Source organism: Oreochromis aureus, linkage group 18 (genome assembly GCF_013358895.1).
Source record: "Oreochromis aureus strain Israel breed Guangdong linkage group 18, ZZ_aureus, whole genome shotgun sequence".
Lineage (NCBI taxonomy): Eukaryota > Metazoa > Chordata > Actinopteri > Cichliformes > Cichlidae > Oreochromis > Oreochromis aureus.
The window spans coordinates 21,518,305-21,544,356 of record NC_052959.1 but is presented as its reverse complement, the minus strand read 5'-3'; the positions used below and the strand labels follow the sequence as shown (position 1 = coordinate 21,544,356).

The following is a 26,052-nucleotide window of genomic DNA, read 5'->3' as shown; positions in this document are numbered from 1 at the left end:
CTGGAAGAAAACTAACAACATTTCAGAAAAGGAACATCATACAAACAGTAACATATGGTGATGGTAATGTAATGATCTGGGGCTGTTTTGTTGCCTCAGGATCTGGAAAACTGCTGGGGCAAATGTAACCATTAATTCTGCTCTCTACTAAAACATCCCGAAGGTGAATGTGACCTTAAGCTGAAGTGCACTTGTATTCTGCAGCAGGACAATGATCCAAAACACATCAGCAACTCCACCTCTGAATGGTTGAAGAAAAACAAAATAAAGACTTTGGAGTCCTGACCTCAATCCAATTCAGATGCTGTGGGATGATGTTAAAAAGGTGGTTCATGCTTGAAAACCCTCCAATGTGGCCGAATTAGACCAATTCTGCACAGAAGCATGAGCTGAGAAACACTCATTGCTAGTTATCGCAAAAGCTTGATTGCAGTTGTTGCTGCTAAAGGTGGCCCAACTAGTTATTAGGGGGCCACCACTTTTTCACACAGGGCCATGTAGGTTTGGACTTTTCCCCTTAATAATAAACACCTTCATTCAGAAACTGTATTTTGTGTTCACTTGTGGTATCTTTGCCAAATATGAAAATTTGTTTGATGATCTGAAACATTTAAGTGTGACAAAAATGTTAAAGAAATCAGGAAGGGGATAATCACTTTTTCACACCACTGTATCAAGTTGCAGGCAGTCTCTAATCTGAGTTGTGTAAACATTTCCAGGGTGGATAATGCTTTCCTTATAAACTTGGTGGGACTGAGGCCAGAGAAACACTTCTGGATAGGTCTTTCAAACCTGAAAAACAGAGAATATTTTATGTGGACCAACAATGCCTATGCAAGATATACTCACTGGAACACTAATATGCCAGGTAATGAAAATCTCAAAATCTATAGTTAAGAGATGCCTTCACAAATGACGGCTAACAGTTTCTTTTATAACACAAGGTCATGTGCAGGGTTGTGTTGCTATGGCAACTGGGCATTTTGCTGGCCTTTGGGATGTGTTACCTTGTACCAATAAGGAAAAATACATCTGCAAACACCTGGCAGAGGGGGAAGCTTTAACCCCTGCTCCACCAACCACTGCCACACCTAACTGCACAGATGGATGGATTAAGATGCCATCAAGACACGTCTGTTATAAGGTACAGTATCTGTCTGTCTCTCTGTCTCTCTCTCTGTCTCTCTCTCTCTCTCTCTATATATATATGTATATATATACCTAACCATAGATAGATAGATAGATAGATAGATAGATATATATATATATATATATCTATGCTAGCTGTGTGGTGATAAACAGCCATATATATATATATATATATATATATATATATATATATATATATATATATATATATATATATATATATACATATATATATATATATATGTATATGGCTGTTTATCACCACACAGCTAGCATAGATATATATATATATATGCTATATATCTATCTGTCTATCTATCTATGGTTAGTATATATATACATACATATATATATATATATATATATATATATATATATATATATATATATATATATATATATATATATATATATATATATATATATATATGTATGTATGTATGTATGTATGTATATATATATATATATATATATGTATGTATGTATGTATGTATATATATATATATATATATATATGTATGTATGTATGTATGTATATATATATATATATATATATATATATATATATATATATATATATATATATATATATATGTGGAATGCCGTTTAGGAAAATATTATATATATATTACAATCAAAGTCTGAATATATAGAACGAAACTTGAATATATAGAACGAAACTTGAATATATAGAACGAAACTTGAATATATAGAATGATCTTCTGATTATACATGCCAGATGCTTTGGTTATTAGCCAGACACTAAAAATTGTGAAATATCACAATATTGAAAAAGTTCCAAGGCTATTATTTAGGTAAAGGTTGATAAGACTGGTTTTATCTTCATATTCCTTTGTGCCATATAAATCATAAAAGTAGTCAAATAAAGTGTTTAAAATATACTTTTCTTTCATGACAAACCATACTTGTCACAGTAAAAAAATGTCACACTATATGTTACATATCATGGTATGATGTACTAATTTATCTGTTAATAAACACAAATTGTGATTCTTTTATTAAATAAAATATCTGTTATACATTTTTAACTATCAAACAGAGAAATGTTTTATTTAAACTCTTACAGGCTGATATTTGGAAAAAAAAATGACACATAAAAGGTAGGAACACAGAACACTTTGTGTATTTCCAGTACCCAGAGGAAGAAAAGAGTATTCTGTAGTAACAGGGCAACACTGACCTTAAAAAAACAAAGAAAAGAAAAGAAAAGAAAGGGAAAGGAAAAAAACAAACAAAATACAATTAGCCTGTCTAATCAAGTAAACAAATTCCTTAAACATTCCCTAAAGAATGTAAACCACGTTATGTTTAACAGTTATTATTATTATTATTATTATTATCATTATTATTATTATGAGTAGTATCATTATTTGATAAGAATGCAATGTCATATAGTGCGATGATGATATAATGTTCATATTTCAGCTATATATTATTATATATTTCATGTCTGTCACATTTATAGACAACTTGCTGGCAGTGTTGGAGATACTCAACAAAAACTATTATTTAAAGCTGTGAGTCAAGCTGGAAATCAAGTGAAAATTAATATGAATTTCAATGTAAAGCATAAATGTTCAAATGGGACACTGAAATAAAGCTTAACTCATCTCATTTGAAAATATAAAGAAAAGTTGCTCTGGGTGGCAGATCTTTCAATGACCACATCTAGCTATAGTATTTAAAAATAAACAAAGGTATCTGAAATCCAAAACATGGCTGATAAACCTGTATGTTATGACATTACCACTGACATTTTGCATTGTGTGGAATAGCTGGACACAGGAAGCATTTGAGAAAATTGAATTCTATGTAACAGTGAGGTTGTGGCATATTCTTTTGCTCCCTGCAGGCGTACTAAATAATCTAATGTTACTATGGGTCATGTCAGAGAACAGAGACAAAACATGCCATATAGGCAGGAAAACAGATAAACTACAATCCAAAAACAAAATATGCCTCATATGTATAAACTGAAACCAAATGCATCCATCCATTCTCTTCTGCTTATTTTTATCTGTGTTGCTAGCCTATTCCAGCTACCACAGGATGAGAGGCAGAGTACACCCTGGACAGGTTGATAATCTGATGTTGGGTTAACAATATTAACAAGAAACAAGAAAATTAAACATGCATATGCAAAATAGAAAGACAAAAACAAAATCCTCATCATTTCTACAATCCTTGAGAATACACATCATGCTCTTCCAAATCCTGGTGAATTCTGTATTGTAAAATCCATGTCTGATTTGAAAGTAGTGTACACTACATGAACTGGGATACGAAGGATATTTTCACAAGTATTGGTCACTGGAAATCTGCAGTTAGTGATGAACTCAAGGCTTGGCTTTGGAGAAAACCCAGGGCTGGAATGCTGTCACATCCAGTGCAGAAAACAAGAATATGTTCCAAAGAGACATCACTTTCAACTATAAGATAGAAAATGCAAAATCAAAATGAGATTCTAACTAGGACTATTGGTATACTGATACATTAAAATACCAAAAGATTAATGCAAAAGTAAAACATGCATATTTTGAAAATTAAGCTGTACTTTGGAAGTCACACATGAAGCTAATTAGCATTTAATCTATACAGTGAAACCATAATGTTGAAAAAAGAAGTTAGTGAAGACCACAACAATTTAAGCTTAGGTGGATGCAGAAATAGTCTATTATTTGTACTCAGTAAACAGGATTGGTAATAATGCATTTATCTACGCTTTTAATACACTGAAGTGAAACTGAAATCACATTTGGGTACAATGTTCCTTGTAAATTCAGCACTTGCATCGGTACTTGGTATTCTATACCTACTGCACAATCCACTTTGTATTGTCTCTGTCCTGTCTTTGTTTATTGTACAGTTAGTATTGTACAGCTATGATTATAGTATTGTATAGTTAGTAATTAGTACCTTTTTATCCCTTAATTTTACCCACATTTAGCATGTTATTTATTTGTAACTTCTAGTATTACATCTCTCTGAGATATATCTTTTATATACTTATAAATGCACCATGGTTTCCAGTTTATTTAGACCTACTTTTAGATAGGAATATTTACCACATTTGTCAGAATTCAACGTTTCTGTGAAATCCTGCCTGCTTGTATGGCTACTCAACAAAATGGCATAGTAAATATTAATATTATGTTTATGTATTATGTATTAAAACATAATACAAGTGACAATGTTTAAGGGAGGTTAAAATCCATCTTTGCCTTTCTCACTCTCATTTTATGAACATACATACATTTGCTGAAATGCTCAGGATTACTTACTGATTCATTGTTTTCACGTAAAAAAAAAAAAACCTTGTCAGGTCTGACATAAATTCACTTCTGATGACACAGTTTTTTCTTACAAGGTCTCCATTCAAAGTCTGTTTGGAAGTGAGTGATGGCTCAACTAGTTTGTTGTGGCATGCCAGCAAAATCTGTAGCCTAGGGGAGGAAGAAAACAGTGTATATGAAAGTTTTGTTAATGATAACAGACTACAATACAATACAGTACATTAAAAGGTTTAATTTTTGTTAACTCTAAAAGACATCAATCCAGTCCAATCTGATCAGTGCTCATAGATCCTTTTTGGAAATACCCAAAGTTGACCTTTAATAGCATAATAATCTAAGTAACAAAAAAAATATTTTTATGAAAAAGGATCTAAAGCTTACCTGCATCCTTCAACAACTTGCTGGAAGGCAGTCCTTATTGCCTGCATTACTTTGTCTGAGTCCCAATCACAGCTAAACTCCAGTGCAGATTTTATATGTCCATTTTCAAAAAGCCAAGATTTTTTGTTACGCCTTGGCACATGTGCAGTTAGATGGTCTGGCAAGAGAATTACTTCTTTGGTGAATGACTGAGCCACAGAATGTGACCTGCTTAGCTGTGCTGGAAAACTAATGGAGGATAAAGGCAAAGTAAACATTTCTGCATGTAATATATTCACACTTCTCTGATCAATGAAGTACATTTAATTTAAAAAAAAAAATACACCATGCTGTACACATGTCCAATTTGCATTAATAAACACCCTCTAGCCCAATGGTAGCTAGGATAGGCTCTTGGAATCCTGAATTGGATAAGTGGAAGAGAACGGATGGATGAATGGATGGATAGATGATGGAAGATAGTGGGATGGGTGGGTGGAGAAACTTAACAATCACATAAAATTTTCTTAAATTCACGAAGTACTTTTTGTTGCTTTAAAAAGTTTCATTAAATTATATACTGCCAAAAACTATGTATTGTAACAACTGAATTATGTGCTTTGCTTTTACACAAGGTTTGCAGATTAAGTTTACGGGCGTGAAATATTGTAGAAATCGCATGTTTCCACAATTAAACAAATTAACTGTTGTGCACAGTTTAGTCTCCACAGTCACACGCTGTGAGTCTATTGCACACTGTTTTATACTGTGATATTTTTGTTTACTTGGCTTAGTCTAGCAATTGAAACCTGCCAATTACTAACCTTACACTAGTAATTTCAGTGCATTTAGTTCCGTTCTTACCTCTTCTGCCTTGGGCCCTTTCGAGTGAAAGGTCTAAGATTGTAGATGGGACCCGTTGTGGGGCACTCCTGTGATGTGGAAGGCACGTTCTCCATAACGTTAGCTGGATAACCAGGGGCTATCTGACCGGGGAGGTTCACTGCATTTGGTCTTCCACGTTGAAACAGTGAATAAATTTCTTCATCAGTAGTACGATGCGGTACACTGGTACTAATATTAGGTTGGCCAGAACATGCATTTACCAGGGTGTTTATTAGCTCCCATTACTTAGAATTTGAGCCACAAGATTCCGTGCAGACTGGCTCATAGTGCCATTCCTCGCAGGTACAAACAAGGAAAACACTAGATGGCGCAAGCGCCTCCGTGACGCCAAGTTTCATTCTATATATTCAGAAGATCATTCTATATATTCAAGTTTCATTTTATATATTCAGAAGATCATTCTATATATTCAAGTTTCATTCTATATATTCAAGTTTCATTTTATATATTCAGAAAATCATTCTATATATATAATAATTTCCTAAACAGCATTCCATAATATATATCTATATATATATCTATATATATATATATCTATATATATATATATATATATATATATATATATATATATATATATATATATATATATATATATATATATATATATATATGACAGTGAAGTTACCAAGAACAACAGTCTAGTAACACTACGAACAAACAAACTAGGTTTACCCTGAGCTCCTCCTGGTGGCAGGGGACCTATATAAACTGGTTTAGGACATGTCCAATGTTATTTTACTCAGAAAGATCATCACAACCCAAATGTTTTGTGCTGCTCAAAGAACAAAAAACCCAAACGGACAAAGAAAAAACTCACAACCTTGTGAGCCGTTTAATGTAGGACTGACTGCCCAAGTTTAGCATGTAGTTCTAAATGTGCAAATATTACCAAAGCTTTAGATCACAATTCAATTTCTTGTGTTTTATTTATAGATCTTTCCAGAGGATTCAGAAGAGAGAAAGACCTGGTACGAGGCTAGAGATTACTGCAGAGCCATTGGAGGAGACCTAGTCAGCATTCACAGCAGTGCTGATTTACTACACACACAAAGTTACAGCTACTATCATTGGTATAGTATTTTGTGGTCTACAATCAGAGCTACATAAGATGAAAGTATTTTGTAAAGATTTTTATCATTACAAAAGATTGTAAATATAAAAATACTGTATTTTTAATGTAATTGAATTACTGATGTAGAAGCCATCCCCTTTTCTTACTTGATGGCAACGAGACATAGAAGAGACCAGCCTAAGTCATACATTATTGGAAGTCATAGATCCTTGTCATGCTTAAGCAGTGAGTTTTGTATAAGTATTAAAATTTAGAACATACATTTGTCCATTATAGGATTAATCAATACTGGATTGGACTTAGTGCTCCTGACCCAGACACAGGTTATGTATGGAGTGATGGATCCCCGGTGAGTTTACAGTATTTAACTCTCTACAATGTGTAGATATTATGTAACCTAAATGATGATAACGATCAAGATGATGATTATTAACATTAATAATGTTACAGCTACTATTAATACTGCTACAAATACTACTACTACTATTCATAATTATCTTATTTTTGTATAAAGGTAAACTTCCAAAAGTGGGAAGATGGAGAACCAAACAATAAGAATGACGCTGAATTTTGTGTTGAAATGGGACGCGAGCATTGGGGTGGAACTTTGTTTTGGAGTGATGTGCACTGTGAGAAGTACAATGGCTGGATTTGTCAGATCCATGCAGGTAAAGCACAGTCACAGTTATAAAATCCTTTTGTAACATTTTTTTGAACTAACATTGTTGTCTGGCTCATGTATTCTCACAATGTCAAGCTGGAACTGGTCACTAGTAACTCAGCACTTTTTATTTTTATTCCTTTACAGGAGACACCCCAAAGCCGGCTCCAGACCCTGTCACCCCTGGTATGTTGAGGAATATGACCACATTGGCAGTCAGCATCTTTACATGAATTTTGACTTTCTATTATGATTACCAGGCCATGAGGCATACTATGCTGACACGAAACTAATGGATGCTGATATACTGCATGGGGATTATCTGTGGCCAAACAGTATTATTGATTTTGTTTTTCTTATATAATTCTACATGGCAGTAATATGATAACTCATACAATAAATTTTTTAATGTAACCCAAAAACAAATCCAAAATAAAAAAAGAAACCTAAACTTGCTCTTCTGAAGTATCTTAAGATAAAGGGATATTGGTTAAAAAAACAAAAAAAAACAACAAACATCTGTTTACCTGATTGATACAGTATGAGCATAAAACTTACAGTGAAGAAAGTGAACTATATGGGTGTGAGCACAAGATCAAAAACCTGCAGATTTTTTTATTTCAAAAATTGTTCATATTAAAATCTGCTCATCAACTATATTTACAGTGGGGTTTTTTTCTTACATAGTACTAGTTTCCTAAATTCAACCAGAGAACCACACACATGCACATTTCTTATCTATTCTCAGCGTATAACACGACCTCTGATGGGTGGCTAGAATGGAATGGGGCTCAGTATTACATTAACAAAAACGAGATGGCCATGGAGGACGCTCGTACCTTCTGCAGACAGAGGCATGGTGACCTGGTATTTATCAACAGTGAAGCAGAAAGGATATTTTTATGGAAACAGGTGAGCAATGGCATTTTTAAAATATTTTTCAAGGTAATGGGTAATTAAGATATAATTGCACAAACTGAAACATCCATACAAACAGTTTTCCTATGTATCCATGTTTTTGTGCAGATTTCAACAGGTTACTGGAATTCTTGGATTGGCCTATCTGTAGATCTTGATGGAACATTTCAGTGAGTATGAATTTAGTTAAAAAATGTAAATGCAACACAATTAACTTAAATTTATGTGACACCATGTATAAAATAGTGCAAGGCAGCATGCCGGATATATGAGAATACCAGTTTTAATGTTATTAATCATATCTTGATTGTTTGATTTAAAATCTGATGGGTAGTGTACAGAGACAAAATTACCTATTAACTACCAAAATGCATATTAACCGTAAATCGTGATTCATTTGCATTTATATTTGTGATCTTTAACTTACTTTAAATTAATATTTGTAAAATTTATGAGTTACTATTCCAGTTTGCTATCTTTCTTACCAACTTAATTCAGGTGCTATAGCTAAAACCAAAAAACTGTGACCAAAAGAAAGAAGGCCAAGAGTATTTTTACTTAAACCAGTATGTGACTGTGTTGGTAATATAAGTTTTTACAGACATATTTAAACCCTGTGTCTTTTTACATTAAGGTGGATGGATGGTTCTCAAGTGTTGTTTCAAAGGTGGGATGAAAATCAACCTAAATTCAAGAACTTTGATGAAAACTGTGCTGTCATGACACATCATAACGGTAAGTGTTCCGAAATAATAGGTATACCCATTCATGCAGCTTTGTTTGCTGGCCTGCAGACTAACAAGAATAGCCCATAGAGATTTTTTAGTGCACAACCATGTATTCTGATCATGATTCTGCTTATTACATAAACTACAAGAACTGAAAGCTGGCTTATGTGATATCAAAACTGATTAAAGATAGATTTTTTTTTTTAAATCACTCATTCAAGTTGATTATATGATTAATTTACTATACTCAAATGGCTTGCAGGATTCTGGCATGACTCCAACTGTGGGCTAGAGTATATCTCCTTCTGTAAGCGCAGCAGCTCACCACCCACAAACACCACTGCTGCAGTGCCTACAGTGTCCCCAAAAGGTGGATGTCCACCCCCCTGGAAAAAATTTAACTCTAAGGTCAGATGTCTTTTCATGTCTTTTAACTTTTCTATTATTTACTGTTGAAGGGATATGTTATTAGTGGTTAGGACACTATATTGATCTTTTTCATGTTTCCATTTTAGTGTTACAGCGTCATTTACAATCAGAATTTAACATGGCACGATGCAAGGGAAAAATGCAGACAAAAAGGCGGACAATTGGCATCTATTACTTCAAGACAAGTGGAAGGTTTGTTTCATTTTCATTTTACTCAAATATGTATTTAGATCTTGTGAACTTCTTCTCTTGTGTGGTCCATAGATATCTGTTCTTAGTAGCTAAAATTACCACTGAATTTCTGTTGTTGTGCAGTTCTGGCATACCTACAAGTTAGAACTGATACCACGGTGCACTTTTGCAAGAAAATATCTCAACCATTTGTCTTTGTCTACCTTTGTCTACATCTTCAGTGTTTCTACTGTCTCAAATGGTTGGTGCACCTACTACAGACTTGTGGATTGGTTTATTTCAGTCAGAGTGGAAAACTTACTGGAGTGATGGACAACCAAAGTCATATACCAATTTGGGTGATAATGTAAGTGGGATAATCTAAATATATACATTAATTAATGATAATTTAATGAATGAATTATAATAATAAATTATTGTGTTTCTCTTTCTGAGAAAACATTATACTCTTTAAAAGTGAACAACCACAACTATATGGTTGCACAGAACTACCTGTGCAACCACTGTAGGGTCCAGGCCTCATGCTACCAGCAATGACACGAACTCTAGCCAATGACAAAACTAGTGAAAAAACATACAGAAAGATGAGCAGGGAAAAAATGTGAGGGTAAACCATTCCTGGTTTGGAGGGTGTTTCTCACTGTTGCCTCACTAGTGCACCTGTTGATAATGTTATTAACAGCAAATCAGCTGAAACCAATTAAGAGCCTTCTCTGCTTATTAAATAATCAGTATCCCAGAACTTTAACTGCCTTGATGCTATACTTTGGTTAAAAAGTGTTTCTTTAATTTTTTGAGCAGTGTACTTGCACCATGTAGATACAGTCTATATTACCTATTGTGAAGGGTCAGATACTTAGAAATAATCTATAACTGTATATTCTTGTATAAATATTTAAAATCTTTGTGTTTACATTGCAGTACATGTATTGGTACGATCAACCGGTAAGTAGTTTTTAAAAGTTATATGTAAAGTGCAGTGCCACCTTATGGCATGACAGTTTACAATTTTTGTTGTATTTTACATGTTCTACAGTGACAGAACTACTATTTAATTATTTATCTGTTATCTATATAGCTATATATTATGCAAGGGCACTCAAATGTTTGCATGTTTCAATAAAATAAGAAAGAAAGCTTTCCTAGTATAATCTGCTCCGATGATTAGACAGTAACCAATAATAAAGTATATTGTATGTGGAAGTATATGTAAATTCCCTGTGTCACCACATAGCATCATTCTGTTGACCCAACTGTGTTTCCACAGAAAAACTGTTTTGTGATCAATACCAAGCCTGTGGCTGGTATTGGGAAATGGATTCTAAAGTCATGCAATGACACCAATGGATTTATCTGTCATCGAAATCTTGGTGAGTCCATTTCTACCCCCAGGCCTGTTGCCACCCAACTTCAGCTGCAGCTCCATCAGACTCTCTAAAACAACTAAAAATATGTTTTGACTTTTTTAGTCCTACAATTAATATCTATATCTATAAGTGATATATAAAATCTATGATCAAGAATATGATTCTGCATTGACAATAGCTGTAATAGGTTTAAGAGTACCGTAGAGGGTTTGTAATGTAAAAAAAAAATGAAATTGTGTCTATTCTCATCCTAAACAGACACATCTCGACCAGATCCTCCAGAACCAACAATTTCTACTAACTACATCAAAATACTTAATGACTCCATTAAGGTTGTTCCTCAACAAATGAATTGGGATAAGGCTGCAGAATACTGTAAAAATGACGATGCCCTCCTAGCTAGCCTGAGGAATGAGTGGACACAAGCTTATGTTGAGCTGCTGGCGCTGAATCTCAAGGCTCCTCTATGGTTTGGATTATACAAAGTACAGGTAAACTTATAAAAACATATAAAAAGTACACGGCTCAATAATAGGTCAACCAGTTTGAAACTGACTCTGCTAAAAATTCTAAAACTTACTTATGGGTACAATAAATTGTTCCAACAAAGATTTTATCTAACTAAATAATCTGTAATTATGAAAATGAAATTGTCATTGATGGATAAATATACTGGTCCAGTTATTTATCCACTGATTCAGTTATTTATCCAGCACAATTTTTGCATGATAAATTTTGAACTGTGATTGTCATCCATCCTCTTCTGATCATCCAATATAAGGTTGTTGGAGGATGGAGCCAGCCTCAGCTGCCATTTCTTATTAAAAGTCTAGAGCTAGCTGATGTTGTGATTCCCTTCTAGCTAGAAATACAGCGCACCAATGGGATGATTTTCAGTTTATTGGCCGCAATAATAGTCCGTTATGGTAATAGTGACCAGTATTAACCTGTTAACTAATGTCAGCTAAATCTAGCTGTCCCTTTTGACAATAAATCTTCCAGCATTAGGCAAACACATTTGAAGTCGCTGTGTGTTTACATTCTGTACTCTCAATCGTGGTTGAAATGACTTACTGTTATAAAGCACTGGCTAACTTGACTACATTTAAGGAAGGTACTGTAACAGTCACAATGGTGTGGTGTCCCTTTAAGACACCCAAGTCGAGGGTTGATGGTGTCATCAGGTTGTGCCACTGCCCTCTCTGTGTGATTCTATGGACATGTGCTTGCATGCTAGTGCATGAGGAGAGACCCCCTTTTTTTTGTTTGCAACGCTTGGGTTGTATGAACGCTGGGCATTATGTTGTTGAGCCACAGCCGTTCAGCCGGGCTTTTATATGGTTGTTGAAGATGGCGTATTAAAGAACCACCGTGGATTACCGATACCAGCGTGGGTGTGTGTTCTTCTGACTAGCCTGCTAGGTGTTTTGCCGCCTCCTCTCAACCGCAACACAACCCAACGTTACAAAATGGCGCCCGAACATCTTCTCTTGGACCTCAGTGTGCAGTATCTTCGAGCAGCTGATGATTGATACATGAAAAAGGTACATCGCGGCAAAGTAGATGTCTGCCATACTTCGCGGAAACAGACCAGGCTGGCCTCGACGCGGACGTCGGGAAGATCACCGATTCACCGGATCACGGAGGTGTGTTTCCATGGCAACGAGTGAAGCCGCCGCAGCGCTGTTTTCAGGATATAATTTCGTTATCTGCTGAACGCCTTTACCGCGACGTTTTTGGATTGACGTGGATTCACACTACCTGGACGCGAGACGGATGCCGCTTCTTCATAGTTTCTGAAGTGCATGTATGCGAGGTGAAGCGCACCGGATCTCTTTTCTCCCTCACCAGCCGAGCTCTCGCTGCAGACTTTGCTTCATCCGTACGGTCTCTGCAAGTGGGAACTTTCCCACGGGACAAACCTCTATGCCGTGTCAGGGCTGGACAAGTTTGGAGTCGACTGGAAAATCACCGGACTGATGTTGTGAGTGTATATATTTGAGAAAAAAAAAACGCTGTCTATATTTCAAACTGATTTACTATTGATTCTCACTGACTTAACTGTTCTTATTGAGATGCTGTTTTATGTGCATTTGACTTGAAAAGATGTTACTCATACACAGTTACTCATAAGTTTGGATCTATTTTGCAGCAAAACGCTTTTGATTCAGGGTGTTTACTTCTTCTGCCTCCACGTTTCAAAGTCAGATAATACATTTGCTGCTTAAATTAAGAATTCACATGGTTTGGATATTTTTGTGTGATCAGAACTAAAGTTGATTTTGATAAGTGTGTATTATGACTACTCATCCTGACTTGACTGACATGTGTGATGATATAGACTTTATGTTACACCCCAACTGACTTACTGCCAGACATAGTACTGCTGACCTTGGGCATAAAGTGCAAAGTCTACAAGCAGAGGTTGATATGCTTCAGCAGTGCCTTCATGACTCTTTGGACCTCCAGAGGAATATTTTGGAGCAGTGGACTCAACAAAAAAGACCAGTGCAAAAAGTACCAGCTGCCCAGATTACTCACACTTTTCCTCAGGCCTCCTCTACTCCATATGTGCCAGGCCTACCAACCAGGGAAACGGAGCAATCTATCTCAGCACCTGGCCCTGCGCAGCCCGCCAGGGCCTTGTCCCAATCCCAGTCAGATTCGCTGGAGGTAATTAACACAACCAGAGTCCTTGCTGCAGCATTGCACCAAGCTAAATTAGAGCCCACTGTGTTCGCTAATGATGGCAGTCTTCACCCAGAAGAATGGCTACAATCTGTTAATGCTTATAAAACCTCCTTAGACTTAACAGACACCCAAATCCTCAGAGAGCTACCACACTTCCTAGCTAAGGAGCCAAGAAAGTGGTTTAATGTGCTCATTCCTCATGTAGCTACATGGGCTAAGTTTTGTGAACTTTTCAGAACTGTCTTCTTGCCTGCTGACAACCAGGAGCAGATTTTGAGAGGCATCCTGGACTGTTACCAGCACCCCGAAGAGCCTCTACCAACGTTTGTTGCCCATATGCTCAGTGAATTTAGGAGACTGAGGAACCCACCATCTGAACAGGAGCAAATTGAGCTCATCTGTAAACACGCAGTGGAGAAGTACAGAGTAGCACTGTATGGAACACCTGTAAGGTCAGTAATTGATCTAGTGCTGCGTGCCCATGAGCTGCATTCTGTTCTTGGCACCAGCCTTTCACTGCCTTCCCGAGTTCAGCTGAAAAACAGAGCTGAGGGAGGACCCCGCTGTTTTACATGTGCCATGCCTGGTGTTACATCTCGTACGTGCCCTAACTGTTCCACTGATTTTCAGGGAGCTCGCCACTCTCCCAGGACGGCTCCGGAGCCTCCTCAATCGCTGCCTCCTGACCACCATCCAGTAACTCAGCCTGCAGATCCAGATGAAACTGGCATTGTCAGAGAGACGAGACCAGCTGGCAGGAGGCAGGGAAACTTCAGGGGGGGGAGAGTGTTTCACAGGGGCAACCCTCCCCCCAGCCAATAACTCAGCCCTCATCGCCTATGTCAGATCCATGTGTGCCACCTGTGCTCAATCACGTTGAAGATGGAACTTCGCAATCACCATGGAACACCCCTCTCAGAGTTAAAGTGAACTTTAATGGGGCAGCTCTGGATGCCACACTAGATACAGGGGCATCTCTTTCAGCAGTAAATGCAGACCTGTTACCTGAGAAAAACCAAAATCAGTCATTAAAGAATCCGTGGGATTCTCCACCCATAAGACTGGCCAATGGCACTAACTGCAGTCCATTGGGAGTAACCTGGTTAACCATTGGATTTATGGGCAAGCGAGTATATCAGCGGTTCGTGATAGTGCAGGACCTGTCATCCCCCTTTGTTCTTGGGATGGACTTTATGACTCGCACTTCACTAACAATACATGTCCCAACAAGAACTGTGATTATGGATGATAACCCCCCATGTCTTGATGAACTCTTTGAAAATGGCTTTGTGGAAGCTGATCTTGAGTGTGGAACTATGACTCTGCAGAACACCCCGCAGCTCTCCCTCCATGATAAGGCTGGAGAAGCTAACTTGGATTCTGAGGAGAGAGAAGGACTGTTAGAGTTGTTAAATAGTTTCGGTGACCTGTTTGATGGCCACCTTGGTCGCACTTCTCTGGCAGAACATGTCATTGTAACTGGGGATGCAAAGCCTGTTAACTTGCCACCATACCGCACCTCACCAGCTAAAAAGCAAATCATAGAAGAGCAAGTGCAAAAAATGCTACAGGATAACATCATCGAACCTGCATCAGGACCATGGGCGGCCCCCGTGGTCATTGTGAACAAACCCCCCCGCGAACCACGGTTCTGTGTTGACTTCCGTGGTCTGAATCAGCTGACCGTGAAGGATTCTTACCCACTCCCGCGAGTGGATGAATCACTGGACTTTCTGTCGAGAGGGAAGTTTCTCACAACACTAGACCTTGCTAGAGGTTACTGGCAGGTCCCCATTGCTGAAGAAGCTAAACCAAAGACTGCTTTTATCACGCACTGTGGCCTGTTTCAGTTCAGAGTCCTTCCTTTCGGCCTGTGTAACGCCCCTGCGACTTTTCAGCGGCTTATGAACAATGTTCTAGCTGGCCTGATTTATAAGTCCTGCGCGGTGTATCTAGATGACATTGTTGTCGCATCACCGACCTTTGAGCAACACCTGCTTGACTTAAAAGAGGTCCTTGGTAGGCTTCAGTCCGCTGGCCTCTCCTTAAAGCTGAGCAAATGCCAATTCTGCCTTTCGGAACTCACCTTCCTTGGTTATCGTGTTACGCCGGCTGGCATTCATCCTGACCCTGACAAGGTGAGAGCCGTGACTGAGTTCAAAGTGCCGACGACAACAAAGCAGGTGCGACAGTTCCTTGGCCTAACTGGCTACTATCGCCGCTTTGTACAGGACTATGCCCGCCATGCAGAGCCACTCTTTGCCCTCACTAAAAAGGACGTGCAGTTTCACTGGGATGACAAGTGCCAGGCAGCTGTGGACTTTCTGAGACATTCTATAACCTCAGCACCAGTCCTCAGGTTCCCAGATTTTTTGCGTCCATTCTTCATCCACACTGATGCATGCGATGCTGGTCTTGGAGCAGCATTAATGCAGAAAGATGAGGATGGCAAAGACGTTGCTGTAGCATTTGCTAGCCGTGCTATGCACAACTCGGAAAAGCCCTACTCAACTCCAGAGAAGGAGTGTCTGGCTGTGATCTGGGCCTTGGAACATTTCCGACCCTATGTCGAAGGCTTGCACATAACCATTTACACTGACCACAGCAGCCTCAAGTGGTTGACCAAATCCCTCTGGCAGGCTTGCTCGGTGGTCTCTTCGCCTTCAAGACTTTGACTTCAGCATTATCCACAAACCTGGAGAACGTAATAAGGTGCCCGATGCCCTTTCACGTAATCCTCTACCAGATGTGGATGCCCCTATTGATCTTCTCCCTCCCTATGCCGTGATTGGGAGCATGGACCTTCGTGCTCTGCCTTCTGTAATTGTTTCGGACCGCCCACATGTTCGTCAATTGCAGCTTGAGGACCCAGTCACAGGCTCATTGCTCAATCAGCTGGAAAGTGACCAACGACCTGGGGAGGATAATCAAGATCTGGAAAAGTACGTTGTACATGATGGTCTCCTCTATTTCCTCGACCCCAAAATGAAATGTGGTCTCCACCCTCTCAAGCAGCTTAAACTGTTTGCTCCTACTACACTCCGTGGTTATCTGCTCAAGTATTACCACGATCATCCCACAGCCGGACATCTGGGCATTGCAAAAACGCTGGCACGCTTATGCCTCAGATTCTTCTGGCCACACATGAACTCTGACGTGAAAAAGTATGTGGTCTCATGTTGTTCATGTCAAGCCACTAAGCCAAGTCAAAGAAAAACAGCAGGCCTTATGGTCCCTATCCAGCCACAAAGACCATGGGAGTACGCTGGGGTGGACTATGTTGGCCCACTGCCCCGCACACAAAGAGGGAATGCTTATATCCTTGTTTTTGTGGACTATTTCTCAAAATGGATCGAGGTGAGTGCTGTGAGAGAAGCCACGGCTCAAGTTGCTGCGAACAAGTTCATTACTGACATTTTTGCCCGACATGGGTCTCCCTCCTACCTTATTTCTGATAGGGGAACACCTTTCGTCAGTGAACTCTTTGAGCATGTTTTGTCGACTCTTGGGACTGAACACAGACTGACGACTGCATACCATCCTCAAACTAATGCAACTGAGCGTGTCAATCGCACTTTGAAAACAGCTATTTGAGCATATGTTGGGGATAAGCACACTTCCTGGGACAAATATCTTCCCCAGATCTGTTTTGCACTGCGCACTGCGCCTCACGAGAGCACAGGCCTGAGCCCGTCCATGATGCTGTATGGGCGACAGTTGGACACGCCCTTGGACCTTGTCACTCGACCCTCCTGGGAAGGACTGAGCGACCCTGAAACGCCTTACTCAGATGACCTGAGAGCTTCACTTCGGGATGCTCATGAACATGCTCGCTTGGTGCTCGAAGAGAGTCATAAAAGGCAAAAGCACTACTATGATCTGAGACGTCGCACAGTCTCTCATGAAGTTGGAGACCTTGTCAGAGTAAAGTCGCAACCAAGATCAGATGCATCGTCCAACTTTTCTGCAAAGTTGGCCCCCCTTTACACTGGTCCCTACCGCATCTCCAAGAGGATGTCTGATGTGAATTACTGTCTCACCACAGTGGACACTGGGGAGAAAGTTGGAGTTTTTCATGTTGCAAACCTGCAACCATTCTACACCTGGGCCTCAGCTTTATCTGGCAAGCATGCAAAACTAAAGGCTGCAGCGGCTTTGGATCTCGGTGTCCCGGACAGCAGCTTGCCTCCAGCTCTTTCAACCCCAGGCCGCATTGACTGTGACGCTGTTGACACAACTCCCACGGTCTTTAGCAACGCCCCTGCTGAGACTGACTTTGACTGTACTGACACTGTCCCGCTTTTCGTGGACCAGAACTCTTTCCAAGAGACTGCTGACAATGCTCTGGAGACAGAGGTTAACGGTTCACCTCCTGCTGACAATGGGTGTGCTGTTAGAGGTTCTTATAACCTCAGACCAAGACGAGTTCCTAGAGTCACCACTGACTGGTGAGTCAATAGGTGGACCAACCCTTTTCATACTGACAGATTTGACCTAAAGTGACCTTATTTGCTTTTTGATGTGTTTTATGTGGTCTACTGTTGTAACAGGACTGTTGTTTCAGTTTTCTGCAATACATGTTGATAATGTTTTCATGTTTTGGTACGGTGTTCCTGCTGACTGTTGCAGTTTTTGAAAAAGAAGAAACGCAATGTAAGAAAAAAAGGGAATTTCATTCTGTAATTATCCTGGCTGTCCTGAGTTTATTTTCTTTCTTTCGCATTTATTTAAATGGACATTCACCATGTGGGACACTGTCATGTATGCCAGTTGTCAATATTGCACTGTACATTTCCCTGTTTTGGTTTCATCTTCTTATCCTGCTGACCATGTATGGAGGCTGGTTAAGTTTGGACTGTACCTTTGCTGTGTTCGGCTGGGGACAGCCTTTGTTTAACCCGGGGGGAATATGTAACAGTCACAATGGTGTGGTGTCCCTTTAAGACACCCAAGTCGAGGGTTGATGGTGTCATCAGGTTGTGCCACTGCCCTCTCTGTGTGATTCTATGGACATGTGCTTGCATGCTAGTGCATGAGGAGAGACCCCCTTTTTTTTGTTTGCAACGCTTGGGTTATATGAACGCTGGGCATTATGTTGTTGAGCCACAGCCGTTCAGCCGGCTTTTATATGGTTGTTGAAGATGGCGTGACAAAGAACCACCGTGGATTACCGATACCAGCGTGGGTGTGTGTTCTTCTGACTAGCCTGCTAGGTGTTTTGCCGCCTCCTCTCAACCGCAACACAACCCAACGTTACAGTACCAATAAATGAGATGTAAAGAAGCAGTTGCACATAACACCAACAAACTCAAGAACACTCTTAAATACGGCATTCATTAAATAAGCAGTGGCAGTGCAGCATCCCTGCTCCAGCAGGGAGATGCTCTGTGAGAGGAAGGCATGTTGAGCAACAGCACCTCTAATGTAACACAGTGGACAACAGATAGGTAGAGAATCAAGACAACCAAGGTGAAGAGAAAAAAACGTTTTTCTAAAGTGTCCAAACACTGCACTTTCTGAAAAAACTTGTTTAAAAAAAATGTAGAGCTGTCAAGCTCTCTTAGAGTAACTGCATGTCTCTTTGGACTCTCCTCCGTGCTCTTGAGACTGAGCTGGAAGACACAGCAAACCTTCTGGAAATGGCACATATTCATGTGCCATCCTGAAGGAGCTGGACTACCTATGCAACCTCTGTAGGATTTTTTAAACAGTAAAGATTATCATGTTAGTTTAATTTAACTGTATTAACAGAAAGAAAACTCTTTTTATTGACTGTTATACCCTCCATGCAGTTATGCTTACTAAGGCAGATATTCCTGAAAACCAGAAAATATCGGTAACTTCTGTCTCATTAATCTTTGCTTCAGATCAATGGTTCTTTCAGATATGTTGATGGATGGCATTTAATATTCAGTCGATGGGGTACAAATGAACCAAGAAAGGACAGAAGTTGTGTATACATGGATGTGGATGGAAAATGGAAAACTGCTCACTGTAATGAGACACTAATGAGTGTTTGCATGAAGTCTACAGGTACGACCAAACACACACACACACAGTTTGTTGCCACAACAGTATCTTTCAAAGTTTTAAAAGATGTAATTAACTAATCCCATTGACATGTTCTCATTCACAGATGTGCTGCCAACAGAGTCGACTATTTTTCCAGGAGTTTGCCCTCAAGACCCAGAGGCAACAATAGAAAGCAACAACTATATCTGGGTACCATTCAGGGGTTATTGTTATATTTTTATTACAGAGCAAAAACACTGGCAAGAAGCATCTACCAGCTGTGTAGCACATGGTAGGCAATCTATGTGAAAGATACTTTTATGCAATAAATTGCTATAGTTTTCATTAACAACTGATTTGTTTTGTTAAGGTGGAATGCTTCCCAGCATTGAAGATTCCTCTGAGCAAAAATTTCTAGAAATTAACCTGAGAACTTTTCAAGATAGTTACACATCTTTCTGGATTGGCCTGTTTAAAAAACAATACAAAGGTGATTTATTATTTTTGCTATGTTCTTTAAAAGTATTATTTTGGAAAAGAAAATTACATTTTTACATCTCTTTTTTTGTCTATTTGCCTGCAGAGGAATGGCTCTGGTTGGATAGAACCGTCATGGGTTACACTAACTGGGCTGAAGGTCAACCTGATAATATGAGCTTTGGATCGCGCACAGGAGAGATTAGTACATCAGATGGGACATGGAAGGATATGGAAATGTGGGTTCGAAGACCTTACATCTGCAAGACACAAAAAGGTAAAGTAATCTTTATTTATTGCAGTGTTTTTCCTTTTTTCCTTTTTATAATGCTGATTCGAATCAGTTGTAAGACTTTGACTGCATACATAACACAGTCACATGAATCCAAAAGCTGAAAGGAATAACTCTTGTGGGTCAGAATCTTGAGTGCACAGTCAAAATCAGATTTATAAATGCAAATGCCTGTTTGCTCCACAAGAATCCTGAACAATTTATTTTTACTTTGAAATGAAGTAGAGCTACTTTTTTTTATAAAGTATCTTATTTGTTCTTCTTTTTCTTTTGCAGTATTACTACCAACGCCATCACCACCAGCCCGTAAGTAACACCTCTTTTACCTATTTATTTTATGTAAAATTGTTACAAATGTTTTTTAGCTGATTACATCTACTTTTTCACTCTGTACAGAAACTGGATTACCTCATCAACAGCGTGTCTATGTAACCATGGCAGTTGTGCTAGTCATTACTGGAATTGCAGTGGTGGCAGTCACTGCTGTCTTCATCTTTAAGAAATTTCGTCATCAGTTACCCGCCCCTAACACCTTTGATAACCCGCTCTTCTTCAACAGTAGGGTGCCCCAGCCTGAGCAAGCTGACACCAGTATATTAGTAGAGAATGCAGTAGAAGAGAACCCTGGGAATTTAATCAGTATGTAATTGAAATATTTTGGGCTCATTTGCATGGCCCATATGATTTCCTAGTATGTTGTGAAAATTTGAGCTGAGGTGGCAGCAAGTAGCTAATATGGCTTATTGGAAAATAAAAGGTGAGAATCATCTCATATTATCATATTCTGTGAATGTAGGTTACATAAATGCTGGCTTTTGTCACTTCAGTTATGGTTAGGATAAAAGGTAGGGTAAGTTCAGTTTAATGCATGTTCTAGTCAACAATCATATATGCATGCAGCAACCTGAAATATCAAGACAAATCAGGAAGGATCCATGGTTTCATGTTGCTGAGATCAGATTCTAACCATACCATCCAAATTTCACAGCAAGAGCTCAGACTCACCAGACCAGGCAACATTTTTCTTCTATCTGCTTCAAGGCTTTACATGTTATGCATTCAGAAATTATTTGAGTTACTCTTGCCTTCCTGTCAGCTTGTAGTAGTATCATCATTCTCCACTGACCTCTTACATCAATGAGGCATCGTCACCCACAGAACTGCAGCTCACTGGATATTTTCTCTTTTTCAGACCATTCTCTTTAAATCCTAGAGATGGTTTTGTGGAAAATTCCAGTAGATCACCAGTTCTTAAATATTCAGACTATATACACTACTGGTCAAAAATCTTAGAACACCCCAATTTTCAAGTTATTTATTGCAATTAAATTCGTTCAAGTCCAATATATAGCTTGAAATGGTACAAAGGCAAGTAATGAACTGCCAGAGGTTAGAAAAAAAGGTAAGGTTAACCAAAACTGAAAAATAATGAACATTTCAGAATTATACAGCCTTGAAAGCTAGTGCTACTAATTCCTACAGGTGTTCCAACTTTTCTGGATTACTTACAACCCTTTCTGTCTCCATGAAAGCAGTGTTGGAACACAACTGATGCTACCAACTGAGCAACAGTTGAACAGTATTGTACTGCAGAAAGTAGTGTGTTGCTACAAAAATGGCAAGAAAAAGGCAATTAACAATGGAAGAGAGACAGACCATCATAACACATAAAAATGTAAATTTTCCTACAGAAAAATTGCAAAAAATGTCAAAAGTGTCAGTGAGTACAGTTTCCTTCACCATCAAAAGACACTCAGAAACTCTGACAGGAAGACGTCTGGCAGACCCAAAGCCATAACTGAATCAGAGGACAAGCTTCTGAGAGTTAACAGCTCGCGTGATAGGTGGCTCACAGGACAACAACTTCGAGCACAGCTTAATAGTGGTTATAGTAAGCAAGTCTCAGTTTCAACTGTGAAGAGCTGCAGGTTTGACAGGACGAGTTGCAGCAAGAAAGCCATTGCTAAGACGTCAGAATAAGAGAAAGAGTCTTTCCTGGGCCATGAAACACCTCTGTGTTTCTGGGTCTAGCTGGAAACTGAGTTAATGGCTTATTCCAAGAGTAACTCAGATCTATTAACGACTTTAAATTTTCAAAGCTTTAAACACTTTAAAGTGTGAGTTACATTTATACTCTGTCAACTATGTCAACAAAAAGCAAAAGACCAAAAAAATGCCAGCCATGTGCCTCTCATGCCTAGGACAAGACAGTAAGATCTCAAAAGCTGCATTTATTGACTGCATGGAGGCATCACTACATGCTAACTTATTGCAATAATTACCAATTAGTATTATCTAGCACACAAATATAAAAGATTTACTTACCCTAACTGGAGCACAGAAATCTTGGATGTGCTGTTTGTACAATTAAACAATTTTTTTTGATAAGTGCATTAAAAATTCTCCAAAACACCAAAAACAATTAAGTGATTTGAATTACCCTATTCAACAGGTAGTGGCTATCCATCCAACCATTCCCACTTGCTTATCCAGTTTAGGGTTGGGGGTGGTCTAGAGGCAAGGTACAACCTGGGCAGATTAACAGTCTGTCCCACAGTAGTGGCTATAGCTGTCAAAAATGGTATTGAGCATTTTTCTGAGTTTCTGCATCAACTTGGAAATTCTAACATTGTAACATTTGGGATTTTGTATGCTTTTGCAGCTTTGTTGTTTGCTGTGGACCTGCTCAACCTGCTGAATTAAAGTTTTGTTCTGTTTAACCTGTCTACCTTCTCTGTCTGTGATTCATGACAATAAGTTGACACAAGTTGTATTCATATCATCATAATTCATGCTTAATAAAACAAGCAAGTAAGACATATTCAGTTTGAAAAAACAGGCAATAATATTCACATAAAGGCACAATTACAGTTTTTTTCATTCGCTAACAAGCGCCTACCCATACTTCAGATACTTTTTCTAAACTCTTAACACAGACTCACACCTACAAAACACAATTGGCCAAATGGATAATTTTCTTCTCAAAAATACATTTTGTTAAATATATACTAACTCTTCATTTCAAAATAGAACACATCTTTCTCTGCACACACTAACTGTACAAAAACACTATAAATCTGACTCAAAATGAAATTAGTCTGTCAAAGAATAACACTTGTTTTCACTTCACAAGGTACATGCAGTCAATCAAAGTACACCAGGTTTCAAAATACTGGCTATTATTGACATTACAAAAACTGCATAGACTTTTATGTTTCAGTTTTACAGGTATTTGCATGCGAAACATGCAATCCACCATTTTGACACCAGAAATGTCTTGGTTGGTAACTGTATGTCCACATGTACAGTAATGTTCACATTCAAAAGCATTCCAGTAAAAAGCAAACAAGTTTTTGTTTCTTTACTGTTTACTACAGGAGGTACAGTAGAAACACGGTATGATAGGACAGAGAAAGTTTTACAGTATTGCTTACAGTGAACAAAATATCCATGAAACACACAAGAGCATTCTGAACAAAAAACAACAGCAAAAAGCCAAGATAAAAAGGGGGAGGGGAGGGGGCTAAAAAAGGCAAACAATTTGCATCTAATCTCTGCGATCTTCAGGGTTAGGCCACATGTTTTCATCAACATCACATCTGATGTTATCCAAGTCGATGCACCTGGGATAAAACCGCCTGGTATGTCGGATCCACCCTTGGCAATCGTCAACTGTGATGTCCCTGGAGCCAGCATCCATGGCTTCAAGGAGGGACATCTGGTCATGTGGCTGATGGTCATAAACCTTCCACCTCCATGCAGAAAAGAACTCCTCTATGGGGTTGAGGAAAGGTGAATAGGGTGGAAGGAAGAGACTTACCAGTCTTGGGTGGACTTCAAACCATGTTGTTATTGCTTGCAGTGATGGAAAGCCACATTGTCCCAGGTAATTACAAAGGTCCTCATGTTTTCACCCTCCTGACCCTGCTCTGGAACCAGGCGCTGGTGGAGATCATTGAGAAAGGCAAGCAAGCGCTCTGTATTATAGGGTCCAACCTGACATCTGTGAAGGAGTAATCCTGCATTTGCAATTGCTGCACACATGGTAATGTTTGCCCTCTCTGTCCTGGCACATCAACTGTGGCCCTTTTTCCAATTACATTTCGTCCACGCCGACGCCTTTTGGCCAGATTGAATCCTGCCTCATCGATGTATATGAATTCATGAGGGGCCTGGTTGGCCTCCAATTCCATAACTCTCTGAAACAAAGTTTATGTAAGTCATGTTATTACTGTATACCATACTGTACTGTAACCTAGTATTGTGTAGGTTACCTACTTGCAAAGTGCAAAGCTTATAGAACTGGACATTGGATTGAATATACACTATACCTGGACATATTGTCGTCGTAGCTCCTTGACCCTCTCACTGTTCCTCTCAAAGGGAACAGTGTAGAGCTGCTTCATCCGCACTCTGTGTTTGGACAATGTCCGCGTAATGGTTGTGAGGCTGATTCTATCGATATTGTCAAATATCTCATGGTCCGCCACAATTCTAGTTTGAATTTCACGCAGTTTTATTGCATTATTTGCAGCAACCATTTCTACAATGGCAAGCTCCTGATCATTACTGAGGAGCTTTCCTCTTCCCCAGAGGGTGGAAGACGTTGCATTCTTTAGAAAGACAAAAATTCAACATATGCATTACTGTATGACCATATTGACATGTCAAGTGAGAATAGAAACAATCCATGTAAATGCAATACTTACCTGTTGGTTTGTTGAAAGATGCGTATAATGGAGGCAACCGTTGACCGCCTCAAATTGGGCTGCACTCTTTCACCAGCCTCTCTTAGTGAAAGACCATGGTTGATTACATGGTCAATGATAGTGGCACGAATTTCATCACTGACTACTGTTCTTGCAGCCCTTGGAATGCCACCACCACGCATTCTTACACCTCTACTTTGCCCTCTCCTTGGGCCTGCTCTTCTCCCTGGGCCCCTTGCTCTTACTCTTCCTCGACCAGACATTACAGTGTTTGTCTTTTTTTTGTTTCCAAAAACATCACTCCTCAAGGTCTTGCCTTATAAACCCCACTGAGTCTAAGCCAGAATGGAATAAGCTGTGGTTGGCCCAATTTACCCAACATAAATCAGCTGTGTGTCAATTATTCAATTGTTTGTTTATTATCAGCTGAGATATATTTTTGATATTGATATTGTTTTTGTACTGATATCATTGCAGAAGCAGAGGTTTTTATACTGTATCTAAGGTTTGGAATATTGTTTTTGCTATTGTGGGATGTTGTGTGTTAACATTCATAAATACTACAAAAACAGTCCATAATTTTGTTGGGAGGTATAGCTTGTCTGTTAAGAAAATGTAAGCATTGTGGAAATGTGTTCACTGACTGCATATTGGGTGAACACGACATGAAATGTGTGAATGGTATGGCCACAACAGACCGATGCTGTGCTAATTGTGTTTAGAGTTTTGCAAATGTGACAACTGTTTGGACAAACGCTTGTTAGCGACTGAA

At 38.9% G+C, this 26,052-nt stretch overlaps 1 protein-coding gene across 1 annotated transcript in view; it reads left to right on the top strand.

Annotated features, from left to right (window-relative positions):
- The window catches only part of LOC116327970 (macrophage mannose receptor 1-like), a 28,963-nt gene extending 5,672 nt beyond the window's left edge, over window positions 1-23,291 (top strand). Inside the window, exons 11-31 of the mRNA XM_039601945.1 lie at window positions 720-868; window positions 945-1,144; window positions 6,666-6,802; window positions 7,081-7,153; window positions 7,319-7,472; window positions 7,613-7,651; window positions 8,214-8,377; window positions 8,492-8,553; window positions 9,018-9,118; window positions 9,374-9,519; window positions 9,627-9,732; window positions 9,954-10,078; window positions 10,654-10,677; window positions 11,000-11,102; window positions 11,358-11,590; window positions 19,658-19,823; window positions 19,927-20,094; window positions 20,173-20,292; window positions 20,386-20,556; window positions 20,848-20,877; window positions 20,968-23,291. Coding sequence (XP_039457879.1) covers window positions 720-868; window positions 945-1,144; window positions 6,666-6,802; window positions 7,081-7,153; window positions 7,319-7,472; window positions 7,613-7,651; window positions 8,214-8,377; window positions 8,492-8,553; window positions 9,018-9,118; window positions 9,374-9,519; window positions 9,627-9,732; window positions 9,954-10,078; window positions 10,654-10,677; window positions 11,000-11,102; window positions 11,358-11,590; window positions 19,658-19,823; window positions 19,927-20,094; window positions 20,173-20,292; window positions 20,386-20,556; window positions 20,848-20,877; window positions 20,968-21,218 — 2,722 coding nt within the window. The 3' untranslated portion in view covers window positions 21,219-23,291. The remainder of the gene's footprint in view (window positions 1-719; window positions 869-944; window positions 1,145-6,665; window positions 6,803-7,080; window positions 7,154-7,318; window positions 7,473-7,612; window positions 7,652-8,213; window positions 8,378-8,491; window positions 8,554-9,017; window positions 9,119-9,373; window positions 9,520-9,626; window positions 9,733-9,953; window positions 10,079-10,653; window positions 10,678-10,999; window positions 11,103-11,357; window positions 11,591-19,657; window positions 19,824-19,926; window positions 20,095-20,172; window positions 20,293-20,385; window positions 20,557-20,847; window positions 20,878-20,967) is intronic.
- Window positions 23,292-26,052: the final 2,761 nt, after the last annotated feature.